This window comes from Oryzias latipes, chromosome 11, assembly GCF_002234675.1.
Source record: "Oryzias latipes chromosome 11, ASM223467v1".
Classification (NCBI taxonomy): Eukaryota; Metazoa; Chordata; class Actinopteri; order Beloniformes; family Adrianichthyidae; genus Oryzias; species Oryzias latipes.
Window position 1 is genome coordinate 24,871,712 of NC_019869.2, and position 24,402 is coordinate 24,896,113.

General features: G+C 38.9%; 2 protein-coding genes and 3 long non-coding RNA genes across 6 annotated transcripts; 4 read left to right on the forward strand and 1 right to left on the reverse strand.

The window, feature by feature from the left end:
* The first annotated feature begins 4,529 nt into the window (after window positions 1–4,529).
* Window positions 4,530–6,224, forward strand: LOC111948187. Its single transcript, XR_002874130.1, has 3 exons — window positions 4,530–4,753; window positions 5,963–6,010; window positions 6,163–6,224. It is a non-coding gene; the product is annotated as an uncharacterized LOC111948187 (long non-coding RNA).
* Window positions 6,225–7,243: 1,019 nt separating this feature from the next.
* LOC111948198 lies at window positions 7,244–8,353 on the forward strand. Its single transcript, XR_002874155.1, has 3 exons — window positions 7,244–7,670; window positions 7,928–7,985; window positions 8,171–8,353. It is a non-coding gene; the product is annotated as an uncharacterized LOC111948198 (long non-coding RNA).
* A 55-nt stretch (window positions 8,354–8,408) lies between these two features.
* On the forward strand, window positions 8,409–14,025 carry LOC110017660. The gene is made up of 5 exons (XM_023960225.1): window positions 8,409–8,697; window positions 8,828–9,051; window positions 9,202–9,402; window positions 9,494–9,683; window positions 14,012–14,025. The coding sequence occupies exons 1-5, from the start codon at window positions 8,571–8,573 to the stop codon at window positions 14,023–14,025; spliced, it is 756 nt and encodes a 251-aa protein (XP_023815993.1). The 5' UTR covers window positions 8,409–8,570.
* A 5,392-nt stretch (window positions 14,026–19,417) lies between these two features.
* LOC111948229 lies at window positions 19,418–21,824 on the reverse strand. Its single transcript, XM_023960212.1, has 2 exons — window positions 21,792–21,824; window positions 19,418–21,622 (listed from the first exon to the last, which is right to left on the reverse strand). The coding sequence occupies exon 2, from the start codon at window positions 21,600–21,602 to the stop codon at window positions 20,679–20,681; it is 924 nt and encodes a 307-aa protein (XP_023815980.1). The 5' UTR covers window positions 21,603–21,622; window positions 21,792–21,824; the 3' UTR covers window positions 19,418–20,678.
* A 1,380-nt stretch (window positions 21,825–23,204) lies between these two features.
* LOC111948230 lies at window positions 23,205–24,180 on the forward strand. 2 transcript variants are annotated; one of them, XR_002874183.1, is made up of 3 exons: window positions 23,205–23,216; window positions 23,295–23,358; window positions 23,766–24,180. It is a non-coding gene; the product is annotated as an uncharacterized LOC111948230 (long non-coding RNA). The 2 variants fall into 2 exon arrangements; XR_002874182.1 differs by lacking the exon at window positions 23,205–23,216 and having other exon boundaries at window positions 23,244–23,358.
* Window positions 24,181–24,402: the final 222 nt, after the last annotated feature.

The following is a 24,402-nucleotide window of genomic DNA, read 5'->3' on the forward strand; positions in this document are numbered from 1 at the left end:
TTTGATCATTTGAAGTCACATGCTGGTTGGAATCCAGGTTTTGCTTCCATGTTCAGTCAAAAAACAAAAGGCACTGGTAGATGGTACTCTGGCTTCAGCTAGACGGGGTTCAACTCCCTGCAGTGTCCTTGAAAATTCTTTGACTTTGACATGAAACATCAAACTAAGTAGTCTTGCAAGAAAGATATAGAGTTATGTGTTTGTGGAGGAAGTACAGACATTGTTGGGCTTTCTTGGCCAGTGATGCAGTGTTGTGGTTCCAAGACAGGTCAACAGAGAGATGTGCACCCCCAGGAACTTGGTGCAGCTCACCCTTTCCACAGCAGCACCACTGATGATGAGTGGAGCGTGCTGGGTGTGAGTTCTCCTCAAGTCAAACAATCAACGTAAATGTGTGTTTCCAGTCGTGTCCTGACTAAATAAAGGATGACGTTATTCCCACATTTTTATGTGCAGGTGGATTTTATGTTCATCAGAGGTGAGGAGGTGGAACAGACCGACTGTCAGGTTTCTTGGCATGCACATCTCCAAGAACCTGACATGGACACTGAACACCTCCAAACTGGTGAAAAGGGCCTATCAGAGGTTGTTCTTCCTGAGGAAGCTGAGGAAGGCAGATCTGGCTCCGGGACTTCTCAGACAGTTCTACAGGAGCACCGTGGAGAGCATCCTCTGCCAGGGCTGTACTGTACAGTGTGGTACAGCAACTGCACAGCAGAGGAGAGGAGAGACCTGTCCCGGGAGGTGAAGACAGCGCAGAGAATTGTGGGAGCTGAGCTCCCAGACCTAGACATGGTATACAAAGTGCGTCTACAGAGAAGAGCACGGGCCATCAGCTTGGACAGCAGCCATCCTGGACATTCCCTGTTTGTGCCGCTGCAATCGGGCAAGAGGTACCAGGTTTTAAAATCAAGGACAAATAGACTGAGATGCAGCTTCTTCCCCAGAGCTGCAGTCTCCATCACCCCCCCACCACCACTTTCCATCTCCCATCTTATTCATCTCAGACATCCCTCAGTACAACACACTACTGAATGTGCAATAAAGCTGTTTATTTTTCATGACATTTTTATTTAAAACTTCTTAACGTATTTTTTATTTTCTAATATTGGTTTTTATTCTTTGATGTTTACTTCTTTTTGACTGAGTGCCAACAATATTTGCTGCAGGAATATAATAACATTTTGCACATGTAACTGAGGCTACTGTCCAAGATGTTTTTTCCTCATGTGGGGAAGTTGATATGTCCATGGAGTTTTAAAATCACGCTCTTGGGGTTTGCATGGTTGAAGTCCCCGGCCAGGATGAGAAAGGCATCAGGGTGTGCTGTCTGCTGCTCATTGATGTGCTGGTGTAGTTCATACAGAGCCTCAATCCTGTTGGTGGTGGAGCTGGGAGGGATGTATGCTGCTAACAGCAGTCTGGTAGAATGGCAGACATTTAATCATCATAAACTCAGCCAGTGGGGAGCAGTGTTGATAAACCACCGGGTCCGACACCAGGCATCGCTGATGTAAACACACAGTCCTTCACCGTGGGTTTTACCCCCCTTGACGAGCATGCTGTCAGCCCGGCAGCATGCTAACCCGGCTAGCTGAATGGCACAGTCCGGGACGTTGTCCGTTAGCCACATTTCCACGAAGACAAAGACCAGTGATCGTACGTTGGCCAGCATGATTGTTGGGATAGCTGGTCGGTGAGGACTAGCCGCTAGCTTAGCATGGATGCCTCCACGCTTCCCCCTCTTTTGCTTCCTCATGCACCGCCTGTGCAAACATGTCCACTCCAACGTAGATGAAGGGACGAGACACTTGCAAGTGTTCTTGTGGCAGATCGGCCATGAGCTGTTGTTCTACCTTTTGACGCAACTGTCGACATGTTACACATTTGTGTATAACAGATGCAATGAGTTGCTAACCTCCTAAATTCCAGTACCCTGCTGTTCTGAGGGCCCCTTCAGTGAAGTGCCGACCTTGGTGCTTGACTTGTTCGTGGTATCTTCTTACCAGAAGCAGGGAAATGTGACTGTTCTTTGGCAAGATGATGGGATTTCTTTCTATTGTGTTTATTTGAGCATGTTTTAGTCTACCCTAACACAAATCAAGTCCTCTTTCAGAATGGGATTCAGGTTTACAAGTGCACTATTTTTGGGGACAGATAGTTTTGTTTTTAAGGATGTCATCTCTTGTAAGAAGAACTGTTCCTGGGGCTGTTTTGGTTATGACATGTTTAGCTTGAGTTAACTCATCAGGAGTGTGTGGGAGCTTGCAGCAGTGCCATCCTTTGCAATTGCCAAGGTTGTTTTGTTTGTATGTCTTGATTACGTGGATGAGAGTTGCTATTGCCATGGTGAGTGAATTTATCAATGAAAACCGTTGGAAGCGTGTGGCAAGAACCATTTCTTGGCCTTGTGTCAAAAAGGTTCACTTCACTGTGTATTTCTGTGTCTGTTTCTGGATTCACAAGTTCATAAGTCTCTTTTGGGTTTGCAGGACAGAGTTTTGACTTGTACAGGAAAGCTGGTCCAGTGAACCATGTTGTGTGTGTTAGGTGTGATGCTGGAACTGACCTGGATGCATGGTCCCCAAGGTTGTCTTGTGTGCAAACATTGAACCACTGGTCTGGTTTTGGAGACTGATGAATGCGCTGGATATGGTTGTGAATGTAGACATGGAAACAGTTGTTCTGATTGTGAACATATTCAAGCACAACTTTGCTGTCACAAAATTACTTTACTTAGTCCAATTTTAGGTATAGTTCATCTTGGATGAGGTCAGTTACTTCCAGGGCCAGTACTGCAGCACGTAGTTCCAGCCGGGGAATGGTAGGCCGAGAGATCGGAGCTAGTTTAGCTGTTCCTGAATGAAGCCCACCTTTACATCTCCTTCAACTTGAATAGTCCTGAGATACGCCACAGCTCCAATGGCTTTGACAGAGGCGTCAGAGAACACACACAGTTCTTTATGTTCGGCTTTGGAGAGTGATGTTGGAATATATGGTCTTGGAAAATGTAACCTTTTAAAATTGTGCAAAGAGTCTCTCCATAACTCCCACTCTTTGTGCTTTTCTTCTGGGAGGGGAGCATCCCATTCAAACTTGTCAGCACAGAACTCTCTCAACAGATGTTTTCCTTCAATGATTAGAGGAGCGAACATGCCTAGAGGATCGAAAGCACTGTTCACTATCGACAAAACCCCTCTGCGAGTGAAATTTTTTTTTCTTCAGATGCTTTGAAAGTGAAAGTGTCTGTAGTAGTTACCCACAGCAGACCCAAGCTGCGTTGTACAGGTGCAGCTTCCCCGCTGAGGTCCAGGTCTTTGAGGACTGCTCAATCTTCCGGTGCAAATGCTTGCAAAACAGTGTCACTGTTTGAAGCAAACTTGTGCAGTCTCAAATTTGATTCGCTGAGGGAAGCTTGGGTTCTCTTGAGGAGGCTAATGCCTTCCTCGTCTCTTCGTGTATGAGCCCATCATCAACATAAAAATGGCGCTCAACAAACTTAACTGTGTCTGGTCCGTGTTTGTGTGCACCTTCTTGGATGGCTTTCCTGAGTCCGTAGATGGCCACAGAGAAAGATAAGCTGTTCCCGAACAAATGCACCCGCAATCTATAGTCAATGATCTCTTTGGCCATATCATTTTCTCTGTGCCACAAAAATCTCAGATAGTGCCGGTTATCACTGCAAACAAGGAAACAAGGAAACTATGGGGCGCCGAATGTAAAAATTAACCTCATGAAAATTTTGTGTCACTTTTACCACATTTAGACATTTCTTTCCATTTATGCTGCATTTATATCACATTTTGTCTATATTTATCGCATTTTGTCTATATTTATCACCAATAAAAAAACAATCTGTGACTTGAGGATATGTACTTTTAGAGGTTAAAATTAAATCTAAATATTAATGATAAATAATAAATATTAATGTATATGTAAATAATAAATGTAAATATTAAATCGAAACACATACCTAAATCCCAAACGTAAATATAAATGTTAAATGTATATGTTATATCTAAATGTAAACCTAAATGTTAAATGTAAATGTTAAATATAAATCTAAATATAAATGTAAATGTTAAAAATAAATGTTAAATATATATCTAAATGTTACATTTAAATGTATATGTGTAATGTAAATGTTATATCTAAATATAAATATTAAATCAAAGACTAAATAGCAGTATAAATGTTAAATGTGATTATTAAATGTAAACCTAAATATTAAATGCAAATGAAAATCTAAATGTTAAATGCTAAATTTAAATGTATATCTAAATGTTAAATCTAAATGGTAAATCTAAATCTAAATATTAAATGTAAATGTTAACTCTAAATGTAAATGTTAAATACAAATTTTATATCTAAATATAAATGTTAAATCTAAATATAAATCTAAATATAAATGTTAAATGTAAATGTTAAATGTAAATGTTAATATCAAAAGTAAATGTAAATCCAAATGTTAAATGTAAATGTAAATGTTAAATATAAATGTAAATGTTAAATGTAAACGTAAATCTAAATGTTCCGCCTAAATGTTAAATATAAATGTTGACTTTAAATGTTTGGGAAATATGCTAATGTGGCCACGCCCCTCACCGAATAGAGCGGTCCTTGTTCAGACGAAAGTTGAACCTTAATCATGGCAAACTCTTTGAGACCTGAGGATATTGAAAGGGCCGTTGTTTCAGGAGTGCGAGCTGCATTGCAAGGTGTCCTGGCACCTACACCTGCTGCTGCAAATCTGGTAAGTGGAAAAGTTAAATAAAATAAAATAGTTCTATAATACTATTATGTGGAAACGGATTTTTAGCTAGCTAAACAGCTAGTCTTTCCAAGCTAGTCTTAATTTTTTTTAGCTAACAAATGGCTAACGTTATCAAGGCATCTTTTGACATTACAGTGTAATAATTGTAGAAAATGTATGTTTTAATATTTTATTCTTCATTATGTTATAGCTTTATCTTTAGTGTGAAGTGAACTCATTTTGAACTCAACAGGACTTATTCTCCAGTGACCTTCACTTGTGCTTTGTAGTTGCAGCAGCAACTAGGACTTCTTTGTGCAAATCTAGGAGTTTCCAGAGACGCAATAAATATGTCATGGACTACATTTCTACTATCTGGGTTGAACACCTTATCCTTGGGAAAGTGTTCAGGTTCGTGTTCTCATGTGGAGGATGAAGCTGACCTCTGATCTCGTGCCTGCGATGGAGTATTCGTTTGGCTGGTATGATTTACTTTGGACCAGAGGAGGACTCCTTTTGATCATGGATTGTGTGCGCCGGTGAATGGCCCCTACCCCTGGAAAGGCGGAGCGGATCTGGACTTTGCAACCTTCAGCTATTGGCCGGTGGAAGCACGAGGGATACCGGCTGACGAATCAGAGTGTTCCGGGGCGGAGGACCAGCGGCCATGATCTTTCCGGAAGGCGGAGATTCAAACACATCTTAAAAAGACTGGTTTTAAAGTTTTCCATTGTTCTTAGGAAAATCTACGAGTAATTCGCATGTAACTTGTGCGTCAGTAGATCTTTACTTGAGAATCCAGATATATCTGCATTAATGTTTTAAACTGTGGTTTAGAACTATTGTCAGGGAAATAAACTCCGTGTATTTTTAAACCGGTTGAATCCTTGTTTGTTTTACCACTCTCGACTATCGAACACGCATGGATGGAAAGAACTCAAAAACAGACGAATCTCTTTCCTTGTAACTTCCTTGACACATAGTGATGAAAGATATCTCTGAGTAGGCCTGCTATGTATGTCTGTGGTATTTTTATGCCACTTTACATCACTGAAACTCTAAATGAAAAAAAGAAAATTGGCGGGAGGGGGGTCTTTTTATTTATTGCTTGTCTTCTTTCTCATTACAGATCTTTCTTATTTGCTAAAATCTGCTACAATCACTTATTTTCAATGTAAACTTTCTCTGTTCCATGCGCCTACTCTACAGGTTAACACATCATCACCATCCACAAGATCTGCCGCTTCACACAGACCGGTAAGACTGTCATCAGTTGTTTTCTTCCATTGAGTACAGTGATTACATTTTTTACAACTGCTGTTTTTTATTTTTATAGTTTAGTGTTTAACTGATTTTTAAAATGTAACAAAACATCCATATGATTGTTCTTCTACCACCGCCCACCTCAGGTCAACACTCTGCCGCCACCCATAGCATCCACAAGTTCAACCACATCTGTAGGGGCTGGCACACCCCAGAGATTGGTAAGAACTGAATGACTTATTTACTTTTAATGAGTATAATTACAATCAATTTTGTTGTGAAAATGTACCTTTTAATATGTTTTTTTTATTTGTTCGGCGAACAGATTATTTTTTGTTACCAAATATATATTTCCTGTTTATATGAGTTCTGTAAGTTTATATCAGAGATGGGCAAACTTTTCGACTCATGGGCAATAGATGGTGTGGAGTGTTTTGGGAATCTGCATCATAATAGAAAGAAATAACTTAGAATATGGACGAAAACATGCTTTAACCTTGATTAAAACTTTATGTCTTTAAAACAGGTTTTATTTCAAAGCTTTGGCTTTTGTTCTCATGTTTGTGCAAATTGCACCCAAGGGTGGATGTCCGTCAGAGAAACAGGCAAAATTAGAGAAATTATGATGATTAAAAAAAAAGACTTTCAGACTTGGAAAACATGCGCAAATGTCTGAAAAAAACATCTTCCAACACCACATGAATGCCCAATAACTTTCTGCTCCTACAAAAAGATCAATGAATTCATATGGGTAGATACCAGGGAAAATAAAACAGTAAGGATAATTAGTATAAGTAATTACAATTTGGCAGGCTTGATTAATCGTTTTTAGCGATGCATATGGCCACCGTGCCTAAGTTTGCCCACCCCTGGTTTATACCTTAGTAATGACTGCTGCTGACCCATTTGGGCAGCCGTGGTGCAGCGGTAGGACGGTCGACCCATGATCATAAGATTAAAGGTTAGATTCTCGCCCATGTGTCGAAGTGTCCTTGGGCAAGACGCTGAACCCCACCTTGCCTCTGGTGGGAGGTTGGCGCCAGTGTTCGGCAGCGGAGCCGCCATCAGTGTGTGAATGTGTGTGTGACTGGGTGAATGGAACTGTGACTGTAAAGCGCTTTGGGCCTTCGAAAGAGGGTAGAAAGCGCTATATAAGTATTTTCCATTAACTTCGATCTAGTTTTGTTAAATTGTAAGTATAAATCTTGTGTCCTCTCTTCTTAACAGGTTCCTTTTCCATCATATTTTCAATCAAGAAGAGGTCGATCAGGATATCAGCAAAGAAAAAATGTGAAAACGTTTACAAAAGACGTTGTATGTTTGCCATTTTCTCCAAGGGAATCAGTTTTCGTCATACCTAGAGGAGAAAACAGAAGTCGCTTGGCTCAAGCTGGTCTAATTGGAAAAATTTCCTTTACCACCGAGTGGTCTGAAGATCAGCTCAGAGAAGAAATTTCTGCTATCTTCAGAGGAGCATTTGGCATCTCCGAGCATGATGTTTTCCCTTTTCAGTTCTTGAGCACAATAAAAGGGTGCAAAAAATTAATGAAGCCCAATGTCACACCCAACTTTCCCTGGGGGGGGGAAAGAAGTTTCTTCTGTTTGCTCAAATACCTGTCTTTACATTATGGCTGAAATGGAATTGCCAACACAGGTGAGCTTGATTATGATAGTACTGGTAAACCTTTTTCATGTAATATTATTTGCATGCGATTTTTGTTAAAATTATTTAAATATGAACATAACTAAGCACAGCATCATCTTTACATGTGACACTTTTTATTGTTGTAAATTGTTTTTGCAATCACAAATTAACTTTGAACATTTAGTCATGCTTGTAATGTCTAAATTACAATTTATATGCTTTTAAAATTGCTTTCTTACACAAAATTTCCACATCTTATCATTCAGCATAGAGTTTTTGACACGGATGACAGTGACTTTGAAAGTCCAACTTTTCAGAGGAGAGGTGGGTAGTTTCAAGGTTAAGTTTATCAACCTGTATTCCATCCAACCCCCATGTTACATCAGCAATCCCACACTACCTGATTGATTTTGATCAACGTATTGGTCATTTCCAGAGTGTCGTTTGCATCCTTTTTTTTTCCAACTATCATTTCATAATGTGTCTTCTGCTCAATCTGTTCCATTTAGATCTTGAGACATTGGAGCAATCTAATGTTGACGGTCAATATGAACCAATGGAGGCAGATGCCACAAATCGAGAACATGAGACCGAACAAGGAGGCACTCGTTTCTCTGATTTCATGTATGTTTTATACTGGATTTGTTAGAAAAACCAGTTCATTTACATTTTTTTCGTCCAATTTAGCTTTTTCTTCTTCTTTTTGAATTTCTTTTCAAGACCACTTGATTTTGAAGAAGAGGAGGCAGTCGAGGAAGCCATCAGACGCAGTTTGGAAGAAGAAACTGTCCAGGTTCCACAAGAGTCGAGGTTTTAATTATTTCAGTATTACATTTAATTAGCCGAAGAAATGTGTGGACATCTGCGATCCGACAATTCAGGCAACCAAGATTTGTTGAAAGCACCGATATGCTGTATGTAACATTTGCCAGTGATGAAAACACCACAGAAGATGCAGAAGATCTTGGAGGTCCCCGTCGAGAATTCTTTCGCTTGCTTGTTAAAGCAATTTTCCAAGAAAGTGGGGCATTTGAGGGTGAATTCTTTTTTATTTTTCATTAGTTAAATGAGAGATTGAAGTTAATAACAGACTGCATAGATAATTTTCGTTTAATAAAATTAAGTTTGTTTAAAGCTGACATGAACATATTTTATTTGATCTGCAGAGTCCCCCAATGGCTTCATTCCAAGACTAAATGTTTCACATGTCCAAAATCGAGTCTACCGCACTATTGGTCAGATTATGTCTACCATCATTGTCCAAGGTGGAGAATGTCCTGCTCTCCTTTCCTCTGTTGTCTTGGACTACCTGCTGACTGGACGTATGTTCGACATCCGCGTTTCTCCAGAGGATGTTGCCGATGTGGAACTTAGAGACAGCCTCAAGACAGTATGTTTATGAAAGTGGTTAAACTCTAATAATTTTATCATTCATTTTCTAACTATTTTTCTATGTAAAGTGTCAGGGAAGGTGTTGGCAATTAAAATACAAATTGATGACATTTCATAAACACATATTTTCTCCATCTGACATTTTAAGATTGATCAAGCAACAACTGATGATGATCTGCAACGAGCAATAGAATCCTGTGAGTCATGGAGGTACCAAATTGAAGGTCATCCAAACCCTGTTACCATGGACAACAAGGATGCATTTGTTAAAAATGCTATAATTTTCCATGTTCTACTACAACGAAAGAGCTGCTACGATCAGTTAGCTGAGGGGTTGGAATGTGATGAGGTAAGTCTAGGCTGACGTTCTTTAGTGTCTGGTTTGTAGGTAAAAGTTGATCAGAAATAAATAAAAATAACTAGATGTTATGTTTTTACAGCTCCTACCACTTCTGAAAGAGAACCTTCCCCTTCGGGTTCTTTTAGAGATGCCCAAGGTTCGCAGTGATCTTACAGCAGATGTGGTTGCTACCCTTCTGAAGCCCAGCTACTCCGTTCTAGGAAGTAACAAACGACCAAAAGAAGAGCTGATGGTGGTTAAGTTCAGAGATTTCCTGAATAGTGTTCAAGGTAAAATAAATAAAGCAGACAAGCCACAATTTGCTCTAATTTGCACTAAGACCTAAAGTCTTATACATTTTTTTTTCTTTTAAATGCTGATTTTCTGTAAGCATTACATTTTAGCTACTGCTGGCATATTTAATTATCATTTTGGAAATTTTAATTTTTCTTTTTAGTATACAAAATTACGAAGGTATGGAATTATATTCAATTCAATAGAAAAATTTTTTTAATATGGTTCCAAATAAAGTGAATAATTTGTCTAAAAAATTTCAGGTAAGGGAAAATGTGGAGTTTAAAAAATAAAAATTCATTAGCACATTTACCCGTCATATTGAAAATGTAAACTTTGTAGAAATTTTAGACAACCAGTTTTGCAGTATTAAAAGAAAAATTTATTGCACTGAAGAACAAGTGAATCTGAATATTGTTTTTTCTGCTTTTTTTTTTCTAATAAAATCTTACAATGACAGAAAGAGAAGTTGAGGAATGTCTTCATGGCAGAACCCTGACAGAAGCAGAGAAGACCTTTCTCAGAAATTTAAATCCTGGACATATTCTCGCCTTTGTGACTGGAAGTAGCAGAGTTCCAGCAGTTGGATTTCAACCAGGTCCAAAGTTAAGCTTTGTTCATAATGAAAACAAGTACCTTCCAGTCGCTCATACGTGCTCAAATGAGCTTGAAATCTTTGTAAATTCCAAAAATCTAGCTGACAATGATGAGTTTGAATATAACTTCCTAGTAGCGCTTATGAATGGAGCAAATTTTAGTGCAGTTTAAATAAACAAGAAAATATATTCTAGGGCAGTGTTTTTCAACCTTTTTTGAGCCACGGCACACTTTAACCTTGACAAAAATCCCGCGGCACACCAGCATCCAAAAAAAAAAAAAAAAAAAACAGAAATTCATGGTCTGTATTGATCGACAGCCCCCCCCCGGCCCGCCCGCAATCTCACGTGTATTTTTGTGATAATTGTGGCCGGAAAAGCAGGAAGTTGCGGCTGTTTTTTCTAAGAGATGAAATGAAAGTTAAATTAGAAAAATTTAGAAACTGTTTGTTTGTTGGGGTTTCAAGGCGTTTCGCAAGGACAACTCATTGTGCGCTGGGACACTGGCTCTTTAAGCCAATGCATCATGGGAGATGTAGTGTGAAAAGTGCCGAAAACTTGCAGAAAGACTGGCGTCTCTGAGATTTATTGTATTGTCCACTTGTTTCACGGTCTGACACCGGACTCTGTGGAAAGCTACACCGCTAAAGAAGAGCTTTAGCCGGTATTTTTGTTAGAACTGAGCGACTTTATCAGCAGAATTAAGAACAAGGAAGTGAAGACTTTAAGCACTTGTGATTGGTCAAACTGATGACATGTGATTAAGCCTTCAAGAATGATTGGTGGAGACAGTTAAAGGGGCGGGACTTTTCCGCAAACTGTCATAGCTGCAGGTAAATCGCGGTAACGTAATCCTTATCAAAGTGTCTTTAATAGAATTAAATAAACACAAAGAAAAAGTAATTTTAAGATCTTTCATATTCCTAACTACTCAGTGTTTTATCAGGGCCTGTTTGGATGAACAAAGAGCTGATATCCTGGAGATGGGAAATGTTTTTAGATCAGTGAATGATTAATGAGGGCAATTTCTCCACGGCACACTTGACCATCTCCCACGGCACACTAGTGTGCCGCGGCACACTGGTTGAAAAACACTGTTCTAGGGAAAAGGGTCCAGGTGAGTAAGAAGGGAAAATAAAGTGGAGAAGAGAAGAAATGTAGAAGAATGGATACGTTATTTGTATTAATCCAAAACACCTCAGGGATGTTTTTCTGTTTTTTTTACTTCTGTTGCATTAATAAATATTAAAAAAATTGTCTTTGTATGGAGTTTTGCTATGTTTAAATGTTATTAATAATTTTAGTTAATTCATAAAAGCAGGAAAATGTGCTACTTGTGTCTTTGTTGAGGATCTGTTTCTGCTGTTTGATGAGCAAATTGTATTTAATTAAACAAAAACAGGAAATGTTGAACGGTTTTCTTTTTTCTGTTTCCATGTAAAGCCACTCAAGACAACAATTAAATATGAAAAGTTACAAAAGAGGAAAAATGGTAAAATATAGATTTGGATCTGTTTGTTCGGGAAACTTATATTTATTTATTTTCTATGGGAAGGAATTGGTAATGTCTGTAGAAAAGTATGCATTTTCTGAACATCAGAGAGAGTACACCCATTATTCCATGTTGATCCATTTCAAATAATAGGTTATTTTTTGAAATGTCAATAGATGTTTGTTTAGCAGAGCAACATGGTTGTGTGTTGAAAGTGTTTGCATACGTTGTCTCACATGTAAAGCCTATTGGATGTTCATTCTTTATGGAAAAGGTTTCAATTACAAACTCAAATGATGAAGCATTAAACAAACAATTAAACTAGATGTTGTGTCATTGCTTTTAGAGTAGACCAAGTCCTTCTTTTCAGTATTTCCTCTAGTGCCCTGACTTGCTCTTACAATGAACTGCAGTGGTGGACAAAATAGTTTGTACCCCTCAGTTAAAGAAAGAAATTCCACAATGCTCACTGGTATGACTTGAAAAGTTCAAAAGTAAGAATAAATTATATTGGATTGAAATTTAAATAATCAAAATCACCCATTACTTTTGAGTTGTTGATTAACAGATTTATTTAAAAAAACAAACTAATGTTTGGTGAAAAAGTGTGTACCACACTGAACATGGACAACAGAAAGCCAAGGAGAGAATTGTCCCAGGACATTATACACAAAATTATAGACAAACATCGTAAAGGGTAAAGGCTATAAAACCATCTCTAAGCAGCTTGAAGTTCCTGTGACGACAGTGGCACATATTATTCAGAAGTTTAAGACCCACAGGACAGTAGTCAACCTCCCTGGACGAAGAGAAAGAGGAAAATTGATGACAAATTGAGGAGACTCTAGGAGTTCACCTTTAATGTGAACTCCTAGATCAAGGTACATCAGTGTCAGATCGCACTATTGGTCGTTGTTTGAGCCAGAGTGGACTTCATGGGAGACGACCAAGGAGGACACCACTGTTGAAAGGAAATCATGAAAAGCCAGACTGGAATTTGCAAAAATGCATGTTGACAAGCCACAAAGCTTCTGGGAAAATGTCCTTTGGACAGATGAGACCAAACTGGAGCTTTTTGGTAAGGCACATCAGCTCTACATTGGTAGACTCAAAAATGAAGCATCCAAGCAAAAGAACACTGTCCTTACTGTGAAACATGGAGGAGGCTCAGTTCTGTTTTGGGGCTGCTTTGCTGCATCTGGCACAGGGTGTCTTGAAGTTGTACAAGGTCAAATGAAATCTCCAGATTATCAAGGCATTCTGGGTAGAAATGTGCTGCCAAGTGTCAGAAAGCTTGGTCTCAGTCGCAGGTCATGGGTCTTCCAACAGGACAACGATCCAAAACACAGCCAAAAACCCCAAGAATGGCTAAGAGAAAAGCGTTGGACTATTCTGAAGTGGCCTTCTCTGAGCCCAGATCTGAACCCCATTGAACATCAGTGGAAAGAGCTGAAACATGCCATTTAGAGAAGACACCCGTCAAACCTGAGACAACTGGAGCAGTTTGCTCATGAGGAGTGGGCCAAAATACCTGTGGACAGGTGCAGAAGGCTAATTGACAAATACAGAAATCCTTTAATTGCAGTGATTGTCCCAAAAGGTTGTGCAACAAAATATGAAGTTATTGGTTCCATCATTTTTGTCCAGCCCTAATTCATTAGTTTTCTTTTTTTTAATAATTCTGTTAATCAACAACTCAAAAGTAATGGCTGATTTTGATTATTTAATTTTCATTAAATTTTTATTTATTGTTACTTTTGAACGTTTCAAGTCATTTCAGCGAGCATTGTGGACCTTTGTTCTTTAACTAAGGATACCTACAATTTTGTCTACCACTGTATGTTGTTAAAAAATGATACGTCTGTATAAGGAATTTTTGAAAACTCTGCAGGGAAATAAAAGACCAAATATTTGGTTATATTTTTTTAATCACAATATCAGTAAACTTGCATAGATGTCAAAAACATTCAACAGTGCTACCCAGTAGCTAGTTTATTATATATAAATTCTTGCACTTTCTGATACAGTGTTTTTCCTTGGTTTCCATCATTTTCTAGTGGGTTCACGTTTGCAGACAGTTCTTGCAAGTCTTGATCAGTAAGTGGTGTGAAGAGGTAATCTGAGCTTTGTCGTGATTCTGGGCTTCTCTCAGTTACCGAAGCACAAGTTGCAGAATTCGGCATTGGAAAACAAGTGTTTTGAGTGAAAAGCTGAACAGGGGTTTTGTTTCCCTCAGAGGAGATGGAATGACTGTTGAATGCTGCCTGAAATTCCTCAAGTGTGCAGTTGATTCTGGGAATGTATACGTAATGGAGGCAAAATAAATCAGTCGGGTTGTCTACATCCAGCATTTTCAGTGATTCTAGCTCATAGAAAATGGGCGCATACACGTTTCGGCAGTTACAGTTCAAATCACGATTAAATCGCTCAACACGTTGATTATGAACAGAGCTCCCTGTCAACACAGAACTTACTCCTTTGTGCACTCTCATGTCCTCCCAAATCAAAACATTTTCCCCTCCATGATCAGTTCTTATGTGCATAGTCCATCCAAACTTGTTCACAGCTTTCCTAAATAGATCCAGGACAGTTGCAGCACGATTGTTGTTAGAACAATGCAGAAAAGTCAAAAATCTGCTGTACCCATCAATTGCAGTATGAATGACTAATTTCCATTTTATGAGCTTATGGTTGCCGTCAATGTGCCATATATAGTTTGGAAAGGGGACAGAGTATGTTCTTCTTTGCACTGCTGATGTTCTCCTAGACTGTGCTCCAGCAAAATCAACCCTTTGCACTTAGTCTCTGAGACGATGTCTTTGAACTATGATGTTCCTGGCACGCAAATGTCCATTGAGCATAACCTCTCCAACATGAGGGTGATTTGATTTTATTGCACGAATTACTTCATCCAGTTCCTGATCGGAAATGTCACTGAATTTTTGGTGTTTTATGCCATATGCTTGTACAACGTTGGTCTTGATATTTCCAAGATTGATGCCGTTTCTGAGAGTGTTGTCCCCAAGAATATTAATCTTTCAATGTCCTCTTTGGAAATTAGGGTTGTTTCAACCTAACACCATAGGTGAAAAAAGGGACAAAAACAGACAAAGTGAATTACTTCTACTTATAACAAAAAATAATCTGTTCAGCGAACAAATAAAAAAACATATTAAAAGGTACATTTTCACAACAAAATTGATTGTAATTATACTCATTAAAAGTAAATAAGTCATTCAGTTCTTACCAATCTCTGGGGTGTGCCAGCCCCTACAGATGTGGTTGAACTTGTGGATGCTATGGGTGGCGGCAGAGTGTTGACCTGAGGTGGGCGGTGGTAGAAGAACAATCATATGGATGTTTTGTTACATTTTAAAAATCAGTTAAACACTAAACTATAAAAATAAAAAACAGCAGTTGTAAAAAATGTAATCACTGTACTCAATGGAAGAAAACAACTGATGACGGTCTTACCGGTCTGTGTGAAGCGGCAGATCTTGTGGATGGTGATGATGTGTTAACCTGTAGAGTAGGAGCATGGAACAGAGAAAGTTTACATTGAAAATAAGTGATTGTAGCAGATTTTAGCAAATAAGAAAGATCTGTAATGAGAAAGAAGACAAGCAATAAATAAAAAGACCCCCCTCCCGCCAATTTTCTTTTTTTCATTTAGAGTTTCAGTGATGTAAAGTGGCATAAAAATACCACAGACATACATAGCAGGCCTACTCAGAGATATCTTTCATCATTATGTGTCAAGGAAGTTACAAAATAGCATTATATTATTGCACTGTAATGTCAAAAGATGCCTTGATAACGTTAGCCATTTGTTAGCTAAAAAAAATTAAGACTAGCTTGGAAAGACTAGCTGTTTAGCTAGCTAAAAATCCATTTCCACATAATAGTATTATAGAACTATTTTATTTTATTTAACTTTTCCACTTACCAGATTTGCAGCAGCAGGTGTAGGTGCCAGGACACCTTGCAATGCAGCTCGCACTCCTGAAACAACGGCCCTTTCAATATCCTCAGGTCTCAAAGAGTTTGCCATGATTAAGGTTCAACTTTCGTCTGAACAAGGACCGCTCTATTCGGTGAGGGGCGTGGCCACATTAGCATATTTCCCAAACATTTAAAGTCAACATTTATATTTAACATTTAGGCGGAACATTTAGATTTACATTTACATTTAACATTTACATTTATATTTAACATTTACATTTACATTTACATTTAACATTTGGATTTACATTTACTTTTGATTTTAACATTTACATTTAACATTTACATTTAACATTTATATTTATATTTAGATTTAACATTTACATTTAGATATAAAATTTGTATTTAACATTTACATTTAGAGTTAACATTTACATTTAATATTTAGATTTAGATTTACCATTTAGATTTAACATTTAGATATACATTTAAATTTAGCATTTAACATTTAGATTTTCATTTGCATTTAATATTTAGGTTTACATTTAATAATCACATTTAACATTTATACTTCTATTTAGTCTTTGATTTAATATTTATATTTAGATATAACATTTACATTTCACATTTACATTTAAATGTAACATTTAGATATATATTTAACATTTATTTTTAACATTTACATTTATATTTAGATTTAGATTTAACATTTACATTTAACACTTAGGTTTACATTTAGATATAACATATGCATTTAACATTTATATTTACGTTTGGGATTTAGGTATGTGTTTCGATTTAACATTTACATTTATTATTTTCATATACCTTAATATTTATTATTTATCATTAATATTTAGATTTAATTTTAACCTCTAAAAGTACATATCCTCAAGTCACAGATTGGTTTTTTATTGGTGATAAATATAGACAAAATGTGATATAAATGCAGCATAAATGGAAAGAAATGTCTAAATGTGGTAAAAGTGACACAAAATTTTCATAAGGTTAATTTTTACATTCGGCGCCCCATAGGAAACAGAGAAACATCTGCTCAATATCTGCAACTGTAGCCACTTGCTCTTCACGAAAACGGATTAAGACCCCTACAAGAGAGTTGTTGAGATCTGGGCCTTTGAGGCGAGCATTGTTAAGAGACATCCCTGAATGCTTTGCGCTGGAGTCAAACACCACACGTATGTTATCTGGTTTCTGTGGGTGAAAAACTCCGAAAGTCGGCAGATACCAGCACTCCTCATTTTCTCCCAGTGGTGGAGCAACCTCTGCATGATTGTTCTGAAAGATCTTATCCATAAACTCAAGAAACTGATCTTTGACCTTTGGTTTTCTTTGGAAAGTTTTTTGCAGTGAGTAAAGTCGAGATTCACGGTTATTGGAGAGAAGCAGAGAAGCTGCCGCTGTGGTCGGAAAGGAAGGGGTGCCACCCAGTGGTTTGAGCCATCCTTGAACATTTCTGCATCCATTAACTGCAAGAAGACTGTGTGGGCCGGGTTTGTTGTCCGAAGCTGTTCCGTTGAAAATGCTCTTTCCTAAAGTTACAACTGATGTACTGTTGAGTTTTCTCCATTCCTCCCCAACTTGGCAGGTGCAGCATCTAAAGCAGATTCCGTTTTCTTTAAGAATTGTTTTCCTTTCGATGATACTTTTAGGTCTGAAAGCTCTACATTTTCTTGTTTGGTGTGAGTTGTTGTGGATGGGGCAGTTTTTCTCCAGTCCTTTGTGATTTTTCACAGGCAGATTTGTTGGTGGTTTTGCTCCTGCTGAAACACAAGTTTTGTGAACTGATATTCTGTTCCCAAAAGTCCTCACGGGTGCTTTATGTACTTTTTCATAGTTGCGTGAGAATATGAAGCTCGTGTCATTCCTTCTGCGTAGTTCATCACGATCAAACTGGTGAAATAGTCAAATGGGGGGAACTGTCTGTAGTTTCCTTCCTAGAACTTTGAGCCGACTGTGAGCCATCTTTCCTGAATCCCATGGGGAAGCTTTTCTAGTATGGGGCCAATGCCTCTAGCAGTGTCCAAGTATGCAAGTCCTGTTAAGTAAACTTCCTCCTTAGTAACTTGAACTTCCATAAGCATATCACCCAAATCTCTTAACTTGGAGTATTCTTTTGCAGTTATTCTTGGGAAATCCTCAAGTCTTTTAAACAAATCTTTTTTCTGCCTCTTCAGGTGCGGCGTAGCACTCCTGAAGGCGTGCCCAGGCCTTTTCCAGAGCTACACTGGGATTTCCAGCGTGCAAGTGTAACACGGTTACCAACTCAGGCCATTGTATTTTTTCCTTTTTTTTCCTTTCCTTCCTCACCTGTTACGTGTGTACGACGTGCCTTGCGTGCCTTGGGTCATGTGACCCGACCACCCAATCAGTAAACTTTATAAGCCGCTACCCCGGAAGCTATCACATTCCATGACAGGAGAGCTGAATAGACCTTTTTCACACTTCCGCATTTTTCGACCGGAAATACGTCAATGACGTGTAAAAGAACTTCCTGTTAGCATAGCGGCAGATACGAAAAATGGCAGAGTCAAAGAATCGGAGTTTCTGTTGTGTTCCTGGCTGTTCGTCATCCAACCAAAAACAACCCTACCTTTCATTTCATTCTTTTCCTGTGGATCCAAACCTGAAAACGAAATGGATACAGGCGATTCGAAGAGATGAAGGGCATAGTTTTACTGTAAAAACAGGTAGCACCTTTGTCTGCAGCCGGCACTTCGCTCCGGAAGATTACATTGGTGGCTGCGTCGTTCGTCGCCTGAAGAGTGGTGTTGTCCCGAGCCTATTCCCTTGGAACAACTTTACTGCTCCTTTGAGAAGGGAGTCAGTGTATGACAGAACTTCCAAACGGCAGTCTATGCAGCTATGCTGTGCAGATAGCGACATTGAAGCTAAGGCAGTAAAGATGGATCACGACTACGTGTCACACCCACCTGCAGGTAAGGTTGTTCATAATGATTTGTTTAGTTAACGCTAGTCAACTATGTGTACCGTTATTGGATAAATGCGTTTGATCAAATTAATGTTTATAATATAAGCTGTTCACAAAATTCAACTAACGTTAGCCTACTACATCTGTAACATAGTCTCATGCTGTCTAGCTAGCTGTAAGGAGCCAGAGATGAGCAGTAGGGGAGAGTGGGGCACAACCTAACGCTTTTTAACTGTTTCTATTTTTGTAAACCTACTTTGGGTTTAGAGTATTTATTTTTCCCCAAAATTAATTTGTAATATGACCATATTACAGTTTAAAATGTAGTATGATGTAATAAAAAATATACAAGAAATCTTAAAATATAAGTGTTAATATAAAATAACGCAATTTTAAAAAAACTTAAACAATTTATTGATGTGGTAGCTAGTAAACACATTAAGTTTCATCATGCTATACATGCATGTGTGGAAGTATTTAAAACAAGTGTTACAACTGGCCCTGTGTTAGGTTATGTCCTGCTCTCCCCTATTTTAATTACATGTATTTGATTACTTTTGAGTATTTTGTGATTTGTATTTTCCTTAACAAAGATAAATGAAATGTAATTTGTAATAAATACTTAAAATACTTTTTGAAACATAATTGTGTTGTGTTGAAAGGTAGCATAAATATGTTAAGACTGGTTTTTAATTTCTTTATCTTTACAGGTGCTCTGGACGAGGCTTTGGATTACATCGACGATTTAGAAGCCAAGTTGCAAAACACTGGTCTACCACCCCCTACTCTCTTCAGCCGGTACTGTGCATCAGACGACCAAATACGTTTCTACACCAAATTTCCATCCGAGAGTGTTTTTACTATTTTTTGGGAGTCGATTGCACCATCTGCACATAGACTGGTGTACTGGACCAAAGCACAGAGGGCGGGTGAGGAATGCTGCGAAGAGCCCAGCCCACCACGCATCATGCCATTAATAGATGAGTTCTTGATGTACTCTATGCGGGTTGCTGTTGGCATGAAGGAGCAGCTCATTGCTGACATGTTTAATGTGAGCGTTGCCAGGGTTAGCAGGGTTACCATCACCTGGGCCAATTATCTCTTTATGATGCTCAGCTCACTTCCCATCTGGATAAGCAGGGAAAAGGTTAAGTCAATTATGCCCCTTAAATTCCAGAGGTACTGTCCCAATGTTAGAGTGATACTAGACTGCACAGAAATTGCCCTGGAGACAGCCTCATCCCTGACTTTACAGTCAGAAACATTTTCATCTTACAAAAACAGGACGACATTGAAAGGGCTAATTGGAGTTGCTCCCAATGGTTTGGTGACATTCATCTCACCCCTGTACACTGGGTGCATCTCAGATAAGGAGATCACCAGGATCAGTGGAGTCCTTCCCTTGCTGGAGCCAGGAGATGATGTCATGGCAGACAAAGGGTTCCTCATTCAAGACCTCCTTACTGACATTGGATGTAAGCTCGTCATTCCACCTTTCAAGCGTTCCGCTCAATTCAGCAAGGAGGAAACGGAACAAACACAAGCCATTGCCCGCCTCAGGATTATAGTGGAAAGAGTGATCGGTAGAATAAAATCCTTTCACATCTGGGACTCTCCCGTGCCGCTCACACTGATTGGCAGCGTGAATCAGATCTGGCTAAACTGCTGTGTTTTGGCAAATTATCAAGGACCTTTTTGTTTTGAAGATTGAATGTTTGATATGTAAATTATGTATAATGTGTAAATAGTATGTAAATAATTTAGTGTTCCCACATGTTCTTAAAAATCTAATTAAATTGTTATCTTAATATTTTTTATGTTGAAATGTGACTTTGACTTCACAAAAAAATTGAACAAATAAAACAATTTTGTTCAAAATTGTGCCTCATTTAATTTTTTGCTATGACATCAACTGATTAATAAAAGCTAAATAACAAACATTTACAATAAAAATAACATTACAGATCATCAACAGTAAGACAGAAGGCTGAACTGATTGTTAAATACAAGATTATTGTAATTCAAGGTATGCATTCATGTATGTGCCATAATAATATAAATCCAATTTCTCTTTCATTTCTGCTATGAATGAGTCATCACGCCAAATTCTTTCCACAGTTATCGTTGATAGGGTATCTGTAACAAAATCACACCATGTCAGTCCTGTGATTGCCAGCTGGCCCTGAACCTGCCAATAGTACTTATGTGAACGCCTCAGACTGGCGTGGCCTTCCTGCACCTTGAGGTGAGCAACCTGTGATGGATCATTTTTTGTGCTGCTCTTCACCTCAACCAAGCCAAAAGGAGGCGACTCTGAAGGGTCATACACACGACCGTCTGGACTGGCCCCGAGATGTGGTGCGTCAGGGTGAATGAAAAATCCTGCTGGTAAAACGTTAACTCTCAAAAGTGCAGCATAGTTTGCCAGCACTTCAGACTCCACTAGGAGACCACGCTTCATTGCAGCTGTTTGCTTTGTGGAGCCTCTGATCATCCGAATAGCTGCAGACTCCAGCTCTGCACGACACGCCCGACTACAACAAGCATCCCAAAATAGACTAGCGGTCAGCCTTGGTCGCCGTAGCTGTGTCCACGCAGGACATTTGGATTGCTGCTGAGTTTCTTTTGCTATCTCGCAGGACAGCTGTGGTGACACTTCTAGAGACTGGAGATGCATTAACTGATGCAAGGTCGGGACGAAATGCAACCTGGGAAAAGTGTGCTGCATCACAGGAAGGGAGGGAAATTCTGGAGCCATGTGGTATAGGAGGAGGTCACTCGACTTCTTGGGTGGACAGTGATAGGACATGGGGGATCCACGAGGGACAGACCCAAATATGGATGGCGACAGCTCCATTTCAGAAACCCCATCCAATACAACAGCCATGAGAGATTGGGGCTGCACCTGGCTTAATTTGCTTCCAGATGCCATCATATCTGGATCTGGCAGTGGTCCTACACAAGACAAACACAAGATTATTGGTCACACAAAAGAAAAGAGATGAGTGCATAACTACAACTAAATTTTATTCATTATACCTGCAGTAACCACAAGTTGGTTAGTCATTACATTAAAAAAAACTTAACTTGCTCTCACAAAGCAACAAAAAGTTAAATTATTCACCTGTATATGCCTTGTACAGTGTGGACCTCAGACCTTCCCGACCAACGGTTTTGGGCTTTTGCACCACCAGCTCACTAACAGGTTCAGGATGGATTCCCTTATAAGTAAAAGGCAAAAAGCAATTAGTCTGTAGTCACTACTGGGGGTGTTTTTATAATAATTTACAGTTGTTATGGATACACATCAGTTCTTGAATCATAATGACAATTTGATCACAAACCTACCTGTGTTCTTGGTCTGTGCCATCTTTGCAAGCCACTCGTGCAGGCCAGGGGGGGTGGAACTGCCTGCAGACCCAGCTGTGAATAATGTGCGGTCTGGTACAGGATGCCAACTAGGTGATTGCAGAATCCTTTACCAGCCGCACAACTGCAGGAGAAAGCCTTCAGGTTGGCACTTTCTGCATTCAGTGATATCTAGACACAATAAATTAAATAGGTTACAATTAAGTTATTCTTATGTTGCTATGTCAATGTTCATTATAACATGAAACTATAACTTTCCGTAGGGTGACCAGATTTGAGTGTGTAAAAAAGAGGAGTAAAGTGAGTTTGTAAGATATTTCATCGAGAGTAATTGGTGTGCAGAGCTGCATGCATAAAGCAAATGTGTTCACATTTCATCTATGTTCAATGTTATTTTATTATATAAGTATCAAAAAAGCGGACATGTCCAGGAAAAGAGTACATCTGGTCACCCTAATTTCAGTAAAATAATAGTAAGTGAAGAAAGTGCCGCAACCGCAGCAAGAACAAGAACAAACACGCCAGAACGGGCAACTTTTGCCAACCGGCATACTGTCTTTTATAGTCAAACCTCCAGTTTGTGAGGCTCCTCACTCTTTCTCATTGACCTGAAGCATCTACCTCTCACTACCACCTGTCCCTGGAGTATATTTGATACTACAACAAAACATTACGTGTTATCTCACATAGAAAAATACACAATTTTACAATAATGTCAGTAACATTTCATATTAACATGGTACAGCTTCACCAAATTACTGGTTGTTATGTTAATCTCATGCATTCGCACTTAAACACACACAAAATATTCACTGCCATGTGTTATACCTTATATTACAAATTCACAACACCTAAGATTAAAAGTTGATGTACAGATTTATACCGGTGATGATGCGGCTATGCTATGGCTAAGCTAGCTAAAGCTTACCTTGGTAATTGTGGATAAACTCTTCATGGAACAATTTATACCCCTTGTCCAATTTGCTCCCTTTAGTGGACGAATGCATCTCCACACTCTTCACCACATCGGCGCTGGTGAACTTCGGAAGACAACTCAGGCTCGTCGAAAACACTAGTCTAGCTGCCATTTCTCCGCCAACAAAGCACAAACCGGAACTGGTTTTACACGTTGATGACGTATTTCCGGTTTTTGCGAAAAAGGTCTATAGAGACGCTACGGGTATGTTTAGTTTCGGTTTCACTTTTTAACGTCGTTCGGTTATGTTCTAATCTTTGGATATGATCAATTGATTTGTAGGAGCCAACTGCCAGTATAACACGCCGCGAATAAGCAGCATATTTGGTGCACTTAGTCGCAATCGGTGAGTTTATACTCCTTTTAGTTGTTTGTTGGTTAGCATTTGCCTCCCTCAATGAATGAGGTGAACTGATTAGCAGCTGCTATCGATGCCAAAGTTCTGTTTTGTTTTTTGTTAACGTAACCACACTGATTATTAATCAGCGTGGGGGCTCTTTTGTTATTGTTTTTCTTTTTTCTTTTTCTTCTTTGGTGTATTATGCACTTAAATGCACTTTAGATTGAAATTCATGAATTGACGTATGATGATGAACTGTATTATGAATTGTAAGATGTTGGTACTTTAAAATGAGATTCATTTACCAAACTGCAATACAATTATGGTTCTATTGATATTTTGGTATTTAACTTGGAGTTTGTGTGTACACACAGTTTAATGTTAGAACCCTATGGGTCATGTTCTTTATCCAGGCCATAGGGATTGATGGCGAGCTAAGCCCGAACCTGATCAAGCGCTGGAGCTCTCTGAAGGAATCACCTCCTCCCTGTCGTTCAGCCCAGGCTGGTAGGAGGCTCCTGTAGCCTAATGACTCATTTAATCAATGCAACTGCATTCGTCCTACAACCCAGAGACACAAAGACTTTCAATCACTTCCCATCACTGAACACTAACCTCCGGATTCAACTATTTCTGTCTGGGTTGCATGGACAATACATGAGCTGATGATATTGAGTCGGATACGACGGATCACTCACTGAACCGTCCATCTGTACATAATCTTTGTAAAGGATATCCTGGAATAATTTGAAATATTCTTTTGTAATATTGGTGTATGGTGTATGTTTATGTGTGTGTCTAAAAATACATGGTACCATTCATAGCAAACCTACAGTCTCCAGTCTCTGCCTCCTCTCTCCCTGAGCCGTCCCTGTTCTTCTGACTCTAGTCCACGATAGATATGCTACAAAATTAGTGGCGAGCTAGCTAGGAGAGAGGTTTGGCAGAACTGTTCGTGTAGTGACGTATCATTGTATTATCACAGTAAATCTACACGAGCATGGAGGTATTTGAGAAATCTGGCATTAAGATTCCTAATGCAGTGGTCAT